Source organism: Gigantopelta aegis, chromosome 6 (genome assembly GCF_016097555.1).
Source record: "Gigantopelta aegis isolate Gae_Host chromosome 6, Gae_host_genome, whole genome shotgun sequence".
In the NCBI taxonomy this organism is placed as follows: Eukaryota; Metazoa; Mollusca; class Gastropoda; order Neomphalida; family Peltospiridae; genus Gigantopelta; species Gigantopelta aegis.
The window spans coordinates 49,896,562-49,910,265 of NC_054704.1; the positions used below are offsets into that span (position 1 = coordinate 49,896,562).

General features: G+C 32.9%; 1 protein-coding gene across 1 annotated transcript; it reads left to right on the top strand.

The window, feature by feature from the left end:
• Window positions 1–1,342: 1,342 nt before the first annotated feature.
• On the top strand, window positions 1,343–12,748 carry LOC121375353 (glutaryl-CoA dehydrogenase, mitochondrial-like). Its single transcript, XM_041502768.1, has 11 exons — window positions 1,343–1,536; window positions 3,649–3,672; window positions 4,050–4,184; window positions 4,725–4,848; window positions 5,506–5,615; window positions 6,375–6,504; window positions 7,961–8,183; window positions 8,402–8,505; window positions 9,480–9,605; window positions 9,865–10,025; window positions 10,300–12,748. The coding sequence occupies exons 1-11, from the start codon at window positions 1,434–1,436 to the stop codon at window positions 10,371–10,373; spliced, it is 1,314 nt and encodes a 437-aa protein (XP_041358702.1). The 5' UTR covers window positions 1,343–1,433; the 3' UTR covers window positions 10,374–12,748.
• The last annotated feature ends 956 nt before the right edge of the window (window positions 12,749–13,704 follow it).

The following is a 13,704-nucleotide window of genomic DNA, read 5'->3' on the forward strand; positions in this document are numbered from 1 at the left end:
CAAGAGAAGGACTTCCGCGAAACTGGGATAAAATCCCTCCCAACATTGTCGGCAAGTGCATCAATGTGCTATAGTGGTATCATTAAACAAAACAAAATTTTAACACTTTCTTTTTAATCATTACATTTGTAAAGTTTAATGAAATTATAGAACAACAAATATTTCATAAAATGCCATATGCTGCGAAATTATTCAGAATGTGCGACAAATGGTGAAAGAATGCGTATTAAATATAAATGCGTTGTATTTATACTTTAAAGATTGTTTAAGGTTAGCAAAAGAAAGGAAAATCATATTCTGTTAACTTTCCTATAGACATAATGAGAATGGAAACAGTGGCGGATCTAAGAAGAGGGAGGCAGCCCCCCCCCCCCCCCCCCAACAGTTGCGACAGTTATTTTTTTTTTTTTTTTTTTTTTCACTTTGGAGATTGCGAGGAATTCAATTTGTGCCCTTCAGCAACATGTCATCGGGGTGCTCCTAAATGGATTTTCTGGATCCGCCACTGGAAAATCAACATTTGTGCGTTGAAAAGAAATAGATTTTTTAAAAACTAACAAACCTCAACTGAGGATTCTACCACTATCAAAAGTTATCATATCCATTGTATGTGCTGAGTATAATAAATCAACAATTTTAATAATAAAATAAAAATTTGCATAAATATTTTGTTTAATGTACAAATGTATCTTTTTAAAAATAAGGACAATACGTAATTTAAGAGGAAACCTTTGCTTTTCCACTGGACTATGTCGTGCCCCAGTGGTAAAGCGCTCGGCTGGTGAGTAAGTGGTCAATGATCGATCCTCGTTGGTATTTGTCGTTCCAGCCAGTGCACCACGACTGATATGTATCCAAGGCTGTGATATTTGCTATCATGTCTGTGTGATGGTGCATATAAAATACCCTTTGCTACTAAGGACAAATGTAGTGAGTTTCCTCTACCAGATATTTGACGCCGATGATTAAAAAATGAATGTGCTCTAGTGGTGTCGTTTAGCAAAACACATTTTTATTATGATGATGATGATAGTAGAAAAACAGAAATCTACTTTTTTTTTTCTCTGTGTTGCATTAATAAAAGAAGTTAAATTATAAAATGACGAGATAGTGCCTTTAAAACACATTTAATATGATCAGAATTCGCATATTTCACAAGTTACATTTTTTAGTACAACTACGAGCACTTCAATGGACTGGTATGTACCAATATAGTTCGTCTTAATTTAAATACTTTGTATATAAACCACTTGAAAACAGTCTATTATTCACTCGTAGTTTCTATAAAGTTACATTATTGAAATTAAAGTGACGTTTAATCAAAGGACAAGAAAATCGAGGCTCTAGGACCGTCTGCTGGAAATCTTGTCGATTTCACATAAGTCGAAGGACAAATTTGAAGTTTGTTTGACGTTGTCATTTAATTTCTAAATATGTTTCTATCAAGACATTTTCGACTGACTTATGTTCGAAAAGCTCTGGCGGTTTCGACATCGTCAACAGTGAACAGATTACAAGCAACAACAGTACGGACATGTATCCTTTCGAGGCTCAGGCAGGATGTAGTTCGGTGGTAGAGCGCTCGCTTTAGTTTGTAATAGATCGCAAGATCAACTCCCCTTAGTGTACACTGAGTTATTTCTAATAATGAACACATTCCTCTGCAGCTGTTGAATGCAATCCAATTTTTTACTGGCATAACAAAGACCGTGCTTCATAATGTCCAATGACAATGTTGCATAGTAGCCTACTTCCAAGAGTTACGGCTTTAGTTTAGGCTCCACTTTCATTCATTCATTCGGTTGGACTTTCACATATAAAGAACATTATAAATACTTATAATAAATAAGAGTTAGGGTTAGTGACAGTGCCAAAGGAAAGTCTTTCCATTCATTCATATCCATTTACGGTTCAAGCACGCTGTACTGGGTACACATCTCAGCTATCAGGGTTGTCTGTCAAGGACAGTGGGTTTGTGGTTAGTGAGAAAGAAGCAGAGAGAAGTCTGTGTAGTGCTTGTTGTCATATCCTCGCGGTATGGGTTTTGAAGCGGATAAGCAACGATCTTGTGAAGTGTAAAAATAACTATGTTATTCTTGTTATTATTGACAGACACATACCTAATGTTTATATATCATTAAAATATAAACATTAAATTCAATATATAGTGAGATTTTTTTGTTTAATTTTAGTTTTCGATGCGGTATATATTTTAAAGCGGAATATCCAGATAACTTCTGAATGACCAGTATTCAAGAAAAATAACTCCAAACAACTGGAAATGATGTGTGGTGGTCCATAACTTCCATATTAATAATACACATAAAAAATAACACTAATAAATAAATTTTAACCCAATTGTCACACGTAAACCATATAGCCCAGTGCAAACATACTCACTGTTTGTACATTGATAGGGTGGGAGTAAATTTGACAGCCCTTCCAGGTTTTTTGGTTTGTTGATTATTATTACTATTATTCAAAACAATGTCCACTACCCATTTCATGTTGTCTAATTATCTTGTTTATTTAACTAGTATCAGATGACAATGTCTCGTGTGGCAGGTGAGTAAAATTCATGGTGAAAATTTTGAGATACAGGGATGTTAATGTATTTTTTTTTTTAAAGTACCTTACGGAAAATAGTACTTTTAGTTACATGGTATTTTTAATTGATTATACTTACTGCAAATTGTAAACGTTGCTTTATTTTTATCAATAAACAATACTTCCCTCACCAAAAACATCTGCATTTGATGTCATAGCTTTTCTTTGATGACGCACAATTGCTATTTAAAGATAGCTCACCAAAATACATACCGCTATATAATACATACCGAGACGATACACCTACCCAATGAGGGATGTGAACCCAGTACCTACTAGCCTTGTTAGATGGCTTTATCACTGCACCACCAAGGCTCCACTAGTCCTATCCTGTTTATATCATGTGAGGATAGTGCAACAGTGTACTTGGTTTCAATAATTATTTACAATGACCTGTCACAAATAACTCTAAAATACACATACTTTTTGTAATCTGATACATTATACTAGTATCTTTAGTATCGTGTATGATAATCTTTTTGTTCACTTATTGCATTAAACTTTTATGATAGTGACTGGTACAAATGCTACATTTCTGACATCCCTATTCAAAATAGACTCACCTGGTGATAGGGGTCCTGGGATTCTTTTTGTAGCATTTATAATGATGGTGCTATGATGTGGACTAAGTGTCACAATTACGATTTGTTTGTCACAGGTCAAAAAGTATGCATACTAATATTTCATTGTTTATTATTATAAGCCTACTGTTTCATACTGAGCCACAATTTGGACTTGAGTGATCAAGAATACTAAATAACCAGAACATGTTTTCACTTAAAAAACATTAGTTTAGTAACCAAATGTTTTGTCTGTTACTTCAAAGGATTTTTTTAAATTATAGAAATGCCCAAATCACATTGTCAACTTACATATTATTATAAAAAAACCCACATTATACAATATGTTTTGAGAGATAATATATCCGATGCTCTGTAGTACATGTATTACTGCTTGTTGCTGGAACACACATTTTGTTCTCTTAAATAAACTAATGTACACTTTTCATGAGCAATGCATTTTTTCCTAAACCCTGCCTAGTATCATCCAGTCAAGATAACCAAGGTAAGATGAAGTCTGAATTATCAAAATTAGAGGTTTCTTTAAACCAGAATATTTTTATAATTCAGTTTGCATATCTATTAGATATTTTGATTTACATAGGATCTGAAGTAGAATATTTGAATATTTTTGTCATCCCCCAGCTTACAGCTGTTCCAGAATTGATCACATAATCCAGCTTACTTGTAGATAAGAGTATTTTTATTATTGCTTAAATTTAACAATAATTTTTGTATATTATATGTCATTAAAGACCATATTTTACGCACTAACTTTTAAGCACAGAATATGGGGGGAAAATATAACTAACTATAGCAACTTTGATTTTGTCGTGAATGGTATAATTCAAACATTAAATGTAATTATATTTTAACTTTCAGTTTCATTTGATTGGCAAGATGCTTTGAATATGGACAGTCAGCTGACGGAGGAGGAAATCATTGTGAGAAACCAGTTTCGGTCCTACTGCAACGAGAAATTAATGCCAAGAATACTCGAGGCCAACAGAAAAGAATGTAAGGTCAATCTTGTACAAATATTACTTACCATTATCCTGCCCAAATTTTTATTTATTTATTTTTTTAATTTCTTGCATACTGTATTTTTTGTTTTTCTTTCCATTTTTTTAAATATATAATAAACTGTGTACTGCCAAAATGGTCTGTTGTTTTTAAGGAACATTTTGTTCTCAAGATCTTGAGTAGCGATATTTTTAGTCAAATGAAAATTGATTAGTAACTACTGTTTAATGTTTTAATATTGTGTAGTGATCTCTAAAACTTGTATAGTTAATTACGACATGATACTGAACAAAATGTTCCCTAGTGTTACAGCAAACCAATATAGTTTGTTCCTATATTTATTTTTTTTTCTTCTGTTTTTCTTACAAATCGAACACAAAAGGAAGTGGAAAAAACTTAGTGATATATTGGTAGTGTACTAGATAATTTCATTGACTTAAGTTGTCTGATTTAACTTAATCCAGATTTAAGCCTGATTGTCAAGACACCTTGATGAAAAATAATGACATTGCTGCATGACAATCTGTATTTCAGATTTTGATCCTGCAATAATGCGTGAGATGGGTGAACTAGGAGCGCTTGGTCCGACTATTCAGGGATATGGATGTGCAGGCCTCTCATCTGTTGGATATGGGCTGTTGGCGAGAGAATTGGAGAGGTCTTACTCAGCTTACTAGATATTACATTTACTTACAGAGCTCATCCTGTCCATACTCAAATCAGCAAACTTCGAATTTTAATACCGATTTACTGACATTTTAAATTGTTAGCCAACAAAAGTGTTTAGAAAGGACATTATTAATGTAGTTTGACACCCAACAGCCAATTTTTTTTCATGCTGGGGTGTCATTAAACATTCATTCATTCATTAAAGGACTTAAATTAATAAAACTGGCTAATCTAAAATCCTTCCCAACATGAATCTCAACTTCTTATCTCCCCTGTACCTAATATTTTATTTGAAAATACAGTAAAGTACTCTTATAACAAACCGAAAGGGACCATGATAGTTAGTTCAATATAGCAGTGGGTCGTTGTACACATAAATAAAACGGAACTTTACAATTAATTTGTTCTATGCAGTAGTTCATTCTAAGCATGCTCGTTATAAGTGTACTTTACTGTACAATGAATACAGTTTGACTGCATATTTGAAATGTGTCAGTACATAATCATAAGCATGTTATGATAGAATTATAATTAAGTAGTTGACTTGAGGACCATCTAACGATGTCCTCTTTATCACCATGTTTAATGGATCAACATCAATACAGTAATAAAAATTTTAAGTAATTATTTCTATCTCCTGTTACAGAGTTGACAGTAGTTATCGATCAGCAATGAGTGTTCAGTCTAGTCTTGTTATGTGGCCAATTTTTGCATATGGAACAGAAAATCAGAAGCAAAAATACATTCCAAAACTTGGTAAGCATAGGAATCTTCTGTGTGTAAAGTATTAAGTTGCTGTATTTGAAAAACAAAAATAATAGTGTTGTGGAGCAGAAATGCTTCAGGACATTTATTTACTATTCAAAACGGCTACTTCAAATACATGTACTGTTATTTATAAATGGTGTGTTAAAATAAAATGTGGTTCCGGTAGTTTGAACAAAAATTTACTTTTAGAATTTAGTGTGATTTTAAAATGTTTCAAGCTTGTGATATAATGGCGTGTATTGTGGAGTAATCAATAGTCACATACCTGATATTTTTTTCTAAAGATAGCAAGAAAACATGAACCAATGATATCATATTTCTCTTTTTCATTCAATAAAAAATTCAGTTTTTTCTAATACCAAATACAAGAGTCCACAGGTTGGAATTACTGAACATGTAACAAGTACAAAGTGCATGACTATTTGTTACATTGTAGATAGTATGCCAAAAGTGAGATCTATGTACACATTTGTGCGGTATACTTTAGCATGCTCATATACCACAAAGGTTTCGAGCATGACCGCCCCAGGGTTTGGTCTCTGGGAAGCCAGGGGCCCAATCCGGGGCAGATAAACATTTGTGACAAATTAATTCGGCAGTACAGATTAATAGCAAATACTATTTTATATACAGTACCGGACCAATGAGTTGAGTAAATAATATTTATTTGATTGCTTTCCAGTTACATATGTTTATTTTACTGTTATTACTCCAGGATAATATTAACCATGTTTGTCCATCTTTCAGCAAAGGGCGAACTGATTGGCTGCTTTGGTTTAACAGAACCCAATCATGGAAGTGATCCAGGATCCATGGAAACCACAGCCAAGTATGAACTGTCTAAGAAGGCATTTATACTGAATGGAACAAAAACATGGTATACATTTTAAAATTTTCTCTCTTGCTTTCCTACACTGTTTGACCACTTCTATAATGTTAATGTGTCTTAAGGATAATAAAACATATGGGTCTATATTATGTAATATGAATTAAAGGACAGTTTGATATTTGGGACTAACAGTATTTAGTTAGATACCGGAATAAGTGAACAAATAATAGACCTTATGTGAATCGATAAAACGTGTTTAATTTGTGGTTTTATATCATCACTATCGCTTGTGTTATACATGTTTCTACAACTACTATTAGTCTGCAACACACACAAACATATATGTACGAGTAATTTAATATAATTTACCAGTTGCAACCACTACACCAACTTCAATTTCTCTAAACATTAATAACTAGACCTAACCCATACATATTGTGTATCATAATTTTTAATGCTTTTCTGTAATATATTTAGCAGTGACAAATGTTTATGTATTTCTGAAACTTTATTTACATTTTAGAATCTAAAGTAGGAAGTATGCTTGTGTTTATTAGTCCTTTACCAGTCCAGCCAGAGGAGGCTATAGGTTTTTTATCCGGCAGTCACTGTATACATTGGCAAGATATGATGACTAGATAAAAATCTAGGTCACGTGACATAAGCCCGACTCGACTCAAGTGTTTCAGACTAGATTTTCAATAAACATACTTTTTAAATCATTTGTTTAAGTACAGTAAATACAGATAACTTTTAGTTTTGCGATAATAATACAAAACTTGTATATTTATTATGAATTAGAGTTTAGAAATGCTTTTGGAAGGTGACAGAATGTAGCTAGCATCTTACAAAAAATTACGTTATGTATCTTGTATGACGTCATACAGTAAAAGCCTTGCTAGGTTGACGATACTCTATTTGCTTACACAAAAATGGAATAAATAATGATTTTCCAACTATTCCCGTAGGATTGCAGAGACTCGCTGCATTTGCCATTCTAACCTTTGCAGGATAAAGCCGATATCTTAAGACAATAACCAGTTATTCCCTATATCTCCTTACTTCTGTCTGTTTGTCCATCAGTCCCACATATAGCTGTCCAGATGTTTTTTTTCAAAAGGCCCTAAGATTTTGAGCTAACATTTTGTGTATATCTTTATCGTGTACTGTTACAGATCAAGTTTCACTTTCATGGTGATTTACTCATTTTTGACAGTTATAGCTCTTAAACTTAGGGGATATGAAAATTAAGTTTTCTATACTTTTTTTTCAATGCCTCAAGATATTAAGGTTAAAAAAATTATATTGCTTTATCATGTACTGTTACTTTTATAGGGATTTAACCAATTTATATATAGAGTTATGGCCCTTGAATTTAGGAGATACGAAAATTTGTTGGGCCCAGTACGGGACATGTATTGCTTTAGTAGTACTCTCAGAATGCTTGTTTTATCTGTAAATGCTAATAAAATTTAGAATAATTAAGATTTTCTTTTTTAATTAGGATCACCAGCTCTCCAATAGCAGATGTGTTTGTAGTGTGGGGAAAGTGTGACGTTGACAACAATAGAATTCGTGGCTTTATTTTGGAGAAGGGAATGAAAGGTCTCTCTGCTCCAAGAATTGAAGGAAAGTTTTCTTTACGGGCCAGTATTACTGGACAGATAGTTATGGAGGATGTAGAAGTTCCTGAAGATAACCTTCTACCAAATGCCAGCGGTCTCGCGGTAAGGTGGTGCCAGGTTTTGTAGATCTGGGTTTTTTTTATTAAATCTTATCAAGTTAACTATATTTATCATAGTTTTAACAACACTTTTCACCTTCTGGGTAATTGTAGATATGACAATTCTTTATTAAATGTTTGTTACAAGATCTATTTATCTGCAGGAGGTAGAGTTGCCCGGCTATTTGATTCTAATGTCTGTCTTAATATATTTCTCTACAGGGTCCATTTGGTTGTCTGAATAATGCCAGGTTTGGGATTGCCTGGGGTGCATTGGGTGCTGCTGAGTTTTGTCTAGAAGCAGCCAGACAGTACACACTAGACAGGTAAAACCAACTTTGTCATTTCATTTTAATTTTTTTACAGCCATTTAAAGTTGTGGACATACACCTCAGCTATCTGGGCTATCTGTCCAGGACAGTAGGTTGATGATTAGTGGTTAGGAAGGAGGAAGTTGGTGTAGTTTTCTTACACCTCCCCACTGAACAATTAAAACTGACACTGGATTGCTGCTGGTATGAGATTGGATTGGATTGAATAACATATTAAAATGCCTATATCCAATTAAAGTTCAAGCACGTCTCTCCCGGGTACAATCTCTGACTTAGCCAGTGACTGGGTCCGGGACAGAAGAGCGAGTGGTGAATTGGAAATGGGACAGAATTTTGGAATAGCAGTTAGTGAAAATTTTGAACGAAGGTCTAAAAGTTTAAAGTTCGATCTATATGTCCATGTGTGGCCTTTAGGCCGTTATGGTGCACAGCTTGTAGTACGAGGTGGGTTGCATCCTCTAAAGAAAACCCCTAGATTGTTGGTCATTAGATGTAGAAGGTGTAATGCTGTGCAGAAATACAGTTCTTGAGAAGCTGGATCCGTCTGAACCAGAGAATATCAGACTAGGGTGTTGTCTAGTCGTCATGGTTGCTATAGTAGTGCTGACAGGCCCAGCTCCAGAGGATACAAGATGGTACCAATATGAAACAAAGTAAAATCCAGAAAAGAGTAGTAGGGGTTGATCCGACTTCCTATTTCTTCTTCGAGTTGGGTGGTCAATCTTCCAGTTCTGCTAGGACATGTTGGGACAGGTAGAGACTAAACGTGAACAACTGTGGCATTCTGCAGAATGGTCATCATACTAGTCACGGAAATACTTACTCGCTATAAAGATTGAATTTCTTGAAACGTCAGAAAAAACATCTACAAATGGATTTGTGCCAGAAACTATTATTGTAACAATATATACAGCTTACACAATGTGTATTTAAAATAGTTTGTTGTTTAATTTGTTTTTTCATTTCAGAAAACAGTTTCACCGACCTTTGGCAAAAAATCAGCTGATACAAAAGAAAATGGCCGATATGCTTACAGAAATTACACTAGGTCTTCATGCTTGTCTACAAGTTGGAAGGCTTAAAGATCAGGGGAAGTAAGGAAGTTCTTTCTTTTAGACATTTTATTTTCTTGAACCAGTACTAGAAATGCATGTCATTTTGATGTACACTTTATCATTTTTCTCCACATTTTATTATTTCATTACATTTTGCTGGTTTGCTTAGTGTTGTAATCCACTGGAAACATCTTGAAATAATCTGATTATAGTTTCTAACTTCTAGTAAAAAAAAAAGTGGTATTTATTTATATTCATTTAGCATTTCTAATGGATTCTATTGATCTGATATTTGTAGAGTTGCTCCAGAAATGATATCTATGGTGAAAAGAAATTCTTGCGGCAAAGCTTTAGAAATTGCTCGGATGGCAAGAGACATGCTTGGTGGTAATGGTATATCAGATGAATATCACATCATCAGACACGTGATGAACCTGGAGGCAGTCAACACATATGAAGGTAAAACATAACTGGCGTATATTGAATATTTATTTTAATTATTATACAACAAGAACATGGCAAGATTCTTAGTAAGATTGTAGTTAAAAACTATCAAATATATTAATGGGGTTATTTTTATATATATAAATAAAAGCTACAACCTGTTTTGTGACATCATCTGGGTTTTGTTTTTATCATGAATATAGAGAACAAGAGCCTTAATTGGCTTTCATCTGTAACATGCCCAAACTGTGCTAACTTATTATTTTATTTTTATTCTTTTGTTTTTCAGGAACCCATGATATTCATGCATTGATTCTTGGGAGAGCTATCACAGGAATACAAGCATTCACTGCTGACAACTAGCATCAAAGACCTGCGAATACCGCACATTCTTGAAGCTAGTCCATAATATATTTAAACCAGTTTTCGAATTTCAGTGAATAATACTAGGGTCTATATTTCAAGAATGTAATAAAAATTGAAGAAATAGTATTTAATATATAAAAACTATTACCAGAGTGTATTTCGGTATCGTCAATATCATATATTAGGAATAAAAATTATATTATACGAGCCTCTGGCGATCATAATACATTATTTTTATTCCTAATATATCATATTGACAATACCTGAGGGTAATAATCTCTTTATCATATAATTTCAAACTTAATACGTATTTTGGTAAACTATGCGCAACATTAATTCCAATCAGCCATTACTTTATATTCAAATGATGTAAGAATATGTGATGCAGTGTCTTTTTGAATGGAAATGACATCATTTTGGATATCCTTACATAAAAATAAACTAGTGCTTAAAATTGTTTAACGCTGGACAGTTTTCAGTGTAAAGTTGCTATTGAAATGTGTTTGTTTGACGACTATAAATGCATATGTCAGTTATGGAGTGACCTCGATTAATTTACATCTAATTTGCAGTTATCAAATTCTGAAAGTATGTGATCAGAAAAATATCACATACTTTGATTACACTGGATATGCTAGCTATTATATGACAAAAAGTATTATTCTTTGATATTGAATAAGTGCTATACTGTTAACCTCATCCTTTAATCACTTGACTTGTGGAAAGAACAGAAATGTTTAATTTGTTTAAAATGTAGTCTTTAGTATAATCATTCATGGAGTGTTACTCCAAATTAAATGAATCTCTGTGATTGTTTTTGCCTCTATCATCTAGGAAAATGTTGCTTCTAACCAAGATGTTGTTTTTTATTATTATCTGGTACATTATACATTAAAGGGACATTCCTGATTTTGCTGTCAATATAAAGTTTTTTTCACCAGTGAAATTACACTTTAAATAAATTTTCTAGTTTAAAACATCAGTATTGTGTGCTTCTGATTATCCTAGTGTTGGTAGGTTAAACTTCTTTTTATTTCCTAATATATATTATTTCACTATTGGGAGATTAAATCTAGTTTGGATTACTACAAATGCTAATTGAACAGAAATACATAGAGACCCCTGATATTCTAAACAACAAAATACATTATATACCAATATGTAATATCAGGTGTTAAAAAGGCTCCACTGGTTGGAACATGTTACAAAAGCAGCAAACTTTGGACAGTCTCTTTAATTGGAAACTTTTAATTCTGTTATGTGTTTAAAATGGCATTTGTTTATCTGTTATAAGAAAATTAGTGAGGATTAGTGCAGGGAACATTTTGTTCTTAAAATTTTGATGAGCAAAATTTCTAGTCAATTGAAAATTGATTAGTGACTACTGTTTACGGTTTTAAAACTAGCAATCTCAAAAATATGCGTAACGAATCACAATACATTAGTAAACAAAATGTTCCCTGTAGGGTAAATATTTAGTGTTCATGCTTTGATATAAGTTATATAACAATCAACCAGTCTTCCAATGGCCTACCAAAATCTGTGATCAAATAGTTGTCTAAACGTACATTTATACATTGGAGTAAAATGATTGATTAATGAGTTGAGTTTTAGTAAAATGTTATACATGTAAATAAGTTTTGTTTTTAAACTTTGAAAATGTAGATTTTGTTTAAACGTTTTGCAAATGGACACATTATACAAATATTTGTAAATTGATGTTTAAGTGCCATTTAAGTATAGAAAGCAATGGAACACAGAAAATTTTGTCCCTAAATTACAACAATCGAGCTTTGTAAAATCAATATTGTGCCTGCTGCTTTAAACACTGAATCGTTGTTTGCAGCAGTATTTATAAATAGTTTGTATTATATCAGAATTGGTACATGCATGGATGATTTGTTTAGACCATGTATATCTTTCATATTTTATTCTTCTGATTTGTGTAAATGAACTACACTATGTAAGACTTGTGGGTGGGGAGAATGAAAGTAACCTACTCTATCACAGACTACCAGTATGTAAGATTTAGCGGGGAAAGTGAAACCATTTTGATAATATATTTTCTGAATTATTACATACGTAAACTGTTTGCTATCTTTTTGTGCATTTCTTTATACTAGTATTTACTATATTGCTGTTTTGTGCTCTTAATCATGGGGACTGAATATATTGGTGAGTGAATGTGATTATTCATTATTCCGACAGTTTAATAATATATTTCATACTTGTAAGTACATGTATATTTACATTTTATCATATAGGAGATTTCATTTGTTGTGTCAAAAATACTCAAGGGCAGCTAGCAGCAAATTGAAATTGAAGTGTATAATAATGATAATGATAATAATAATAAAAAAAAGCATAGCAAATTTTTTGGTTTTATTTGTTTTGTTTTTTTTACCAATATTTGTTGATATTTTTAGTTTACTGAGACTCATTAGGTATAGTGTGCTTAAAGTCTCAGACCCTGGTTTCAGCCCGTGAAAATGGACACAAAGTTTGGTTAATCTACCGTCTACAAATCTTTAACACATCTTTATAAAGTGCAACAAGAGTCTGTGATGTTAAAACAGGGAAATACTCTTTTTCAAAAATCAATTAGGGTTCGTACATGCATGGATATGTTACACAAAGAAGTGGGTCCATGAGCCAATACACATGTCGGTGCCATTTTGAGACAGGCTCACTAATTGTTTTTTGGAAAGAACATCGCCTTGGACACATTATTCAGTATGATGAACATTCCCAAGAAATATGGGGTTGGGTTTTTTATTTTTTTGGTAAAACCATGTGTGTGTTTTTTGTGGGTTTTTTACATTATTCTGATAAAAAGGTAAGTACAATACAATTTTTTTTTTTAAAGTGAAAATTATGACTAGTGTAAGTGTAGTCCGAGTACTCTTGACTGTAGAGGGTTAGATGGACATTTGGACAGATATTAGCTGTCCAAATGTCTGTCTAGTAGCCCTCTACAGTCAGCGTACTCTGGCTAAGTATTGATATTTTTAATATTTAAAAAAAACAAAAAAAAAAACGGTTGCACTGTCGCAAAAAAAAAGCATTTTGTGGTGACGAAAAATTCATATAAATTATTCGGGTGCTTTCAGTGGCAAATCCATTCTGAGATACCCAGGCAGGTTTTCGTTTTCCTATGTGTACAGTAGGAAGCAATCTGATTAAAATTAGCTCTACTGGTTTCTAGTTATTAACCAGTGGAACCAATTTTAATTAGATTGAGTAGTAAAGTGCCAAAAAGGGGGGGGGGGGGGGGGGGGGGGTACATTTATATACATGTATAAATATATAACAAACATCGCTGCTGCTA

Coding starts and splice junctions, on each gene's coding strand:
- LOC121375353 (XM_041502768.1), top strand. CDS start 1,434: ATGTTTCTATCAAGACATTTTCGACTGACTTATGTTCGAAAAGCTCTG. Junction 6,505..7,960: donor CTGAATGGAACAAAAACATG/GTATACATTTTA, acceptor TTTTTTAATTAG/GATCACCAGCTCTCCAATAG. Junction 8,506..9,479: donor AGACAGTACACACTAGACAG/GTAAAACCAACT, acceptor TTTTCATTTCAG/AAAACAGTTTCACCGACCTT.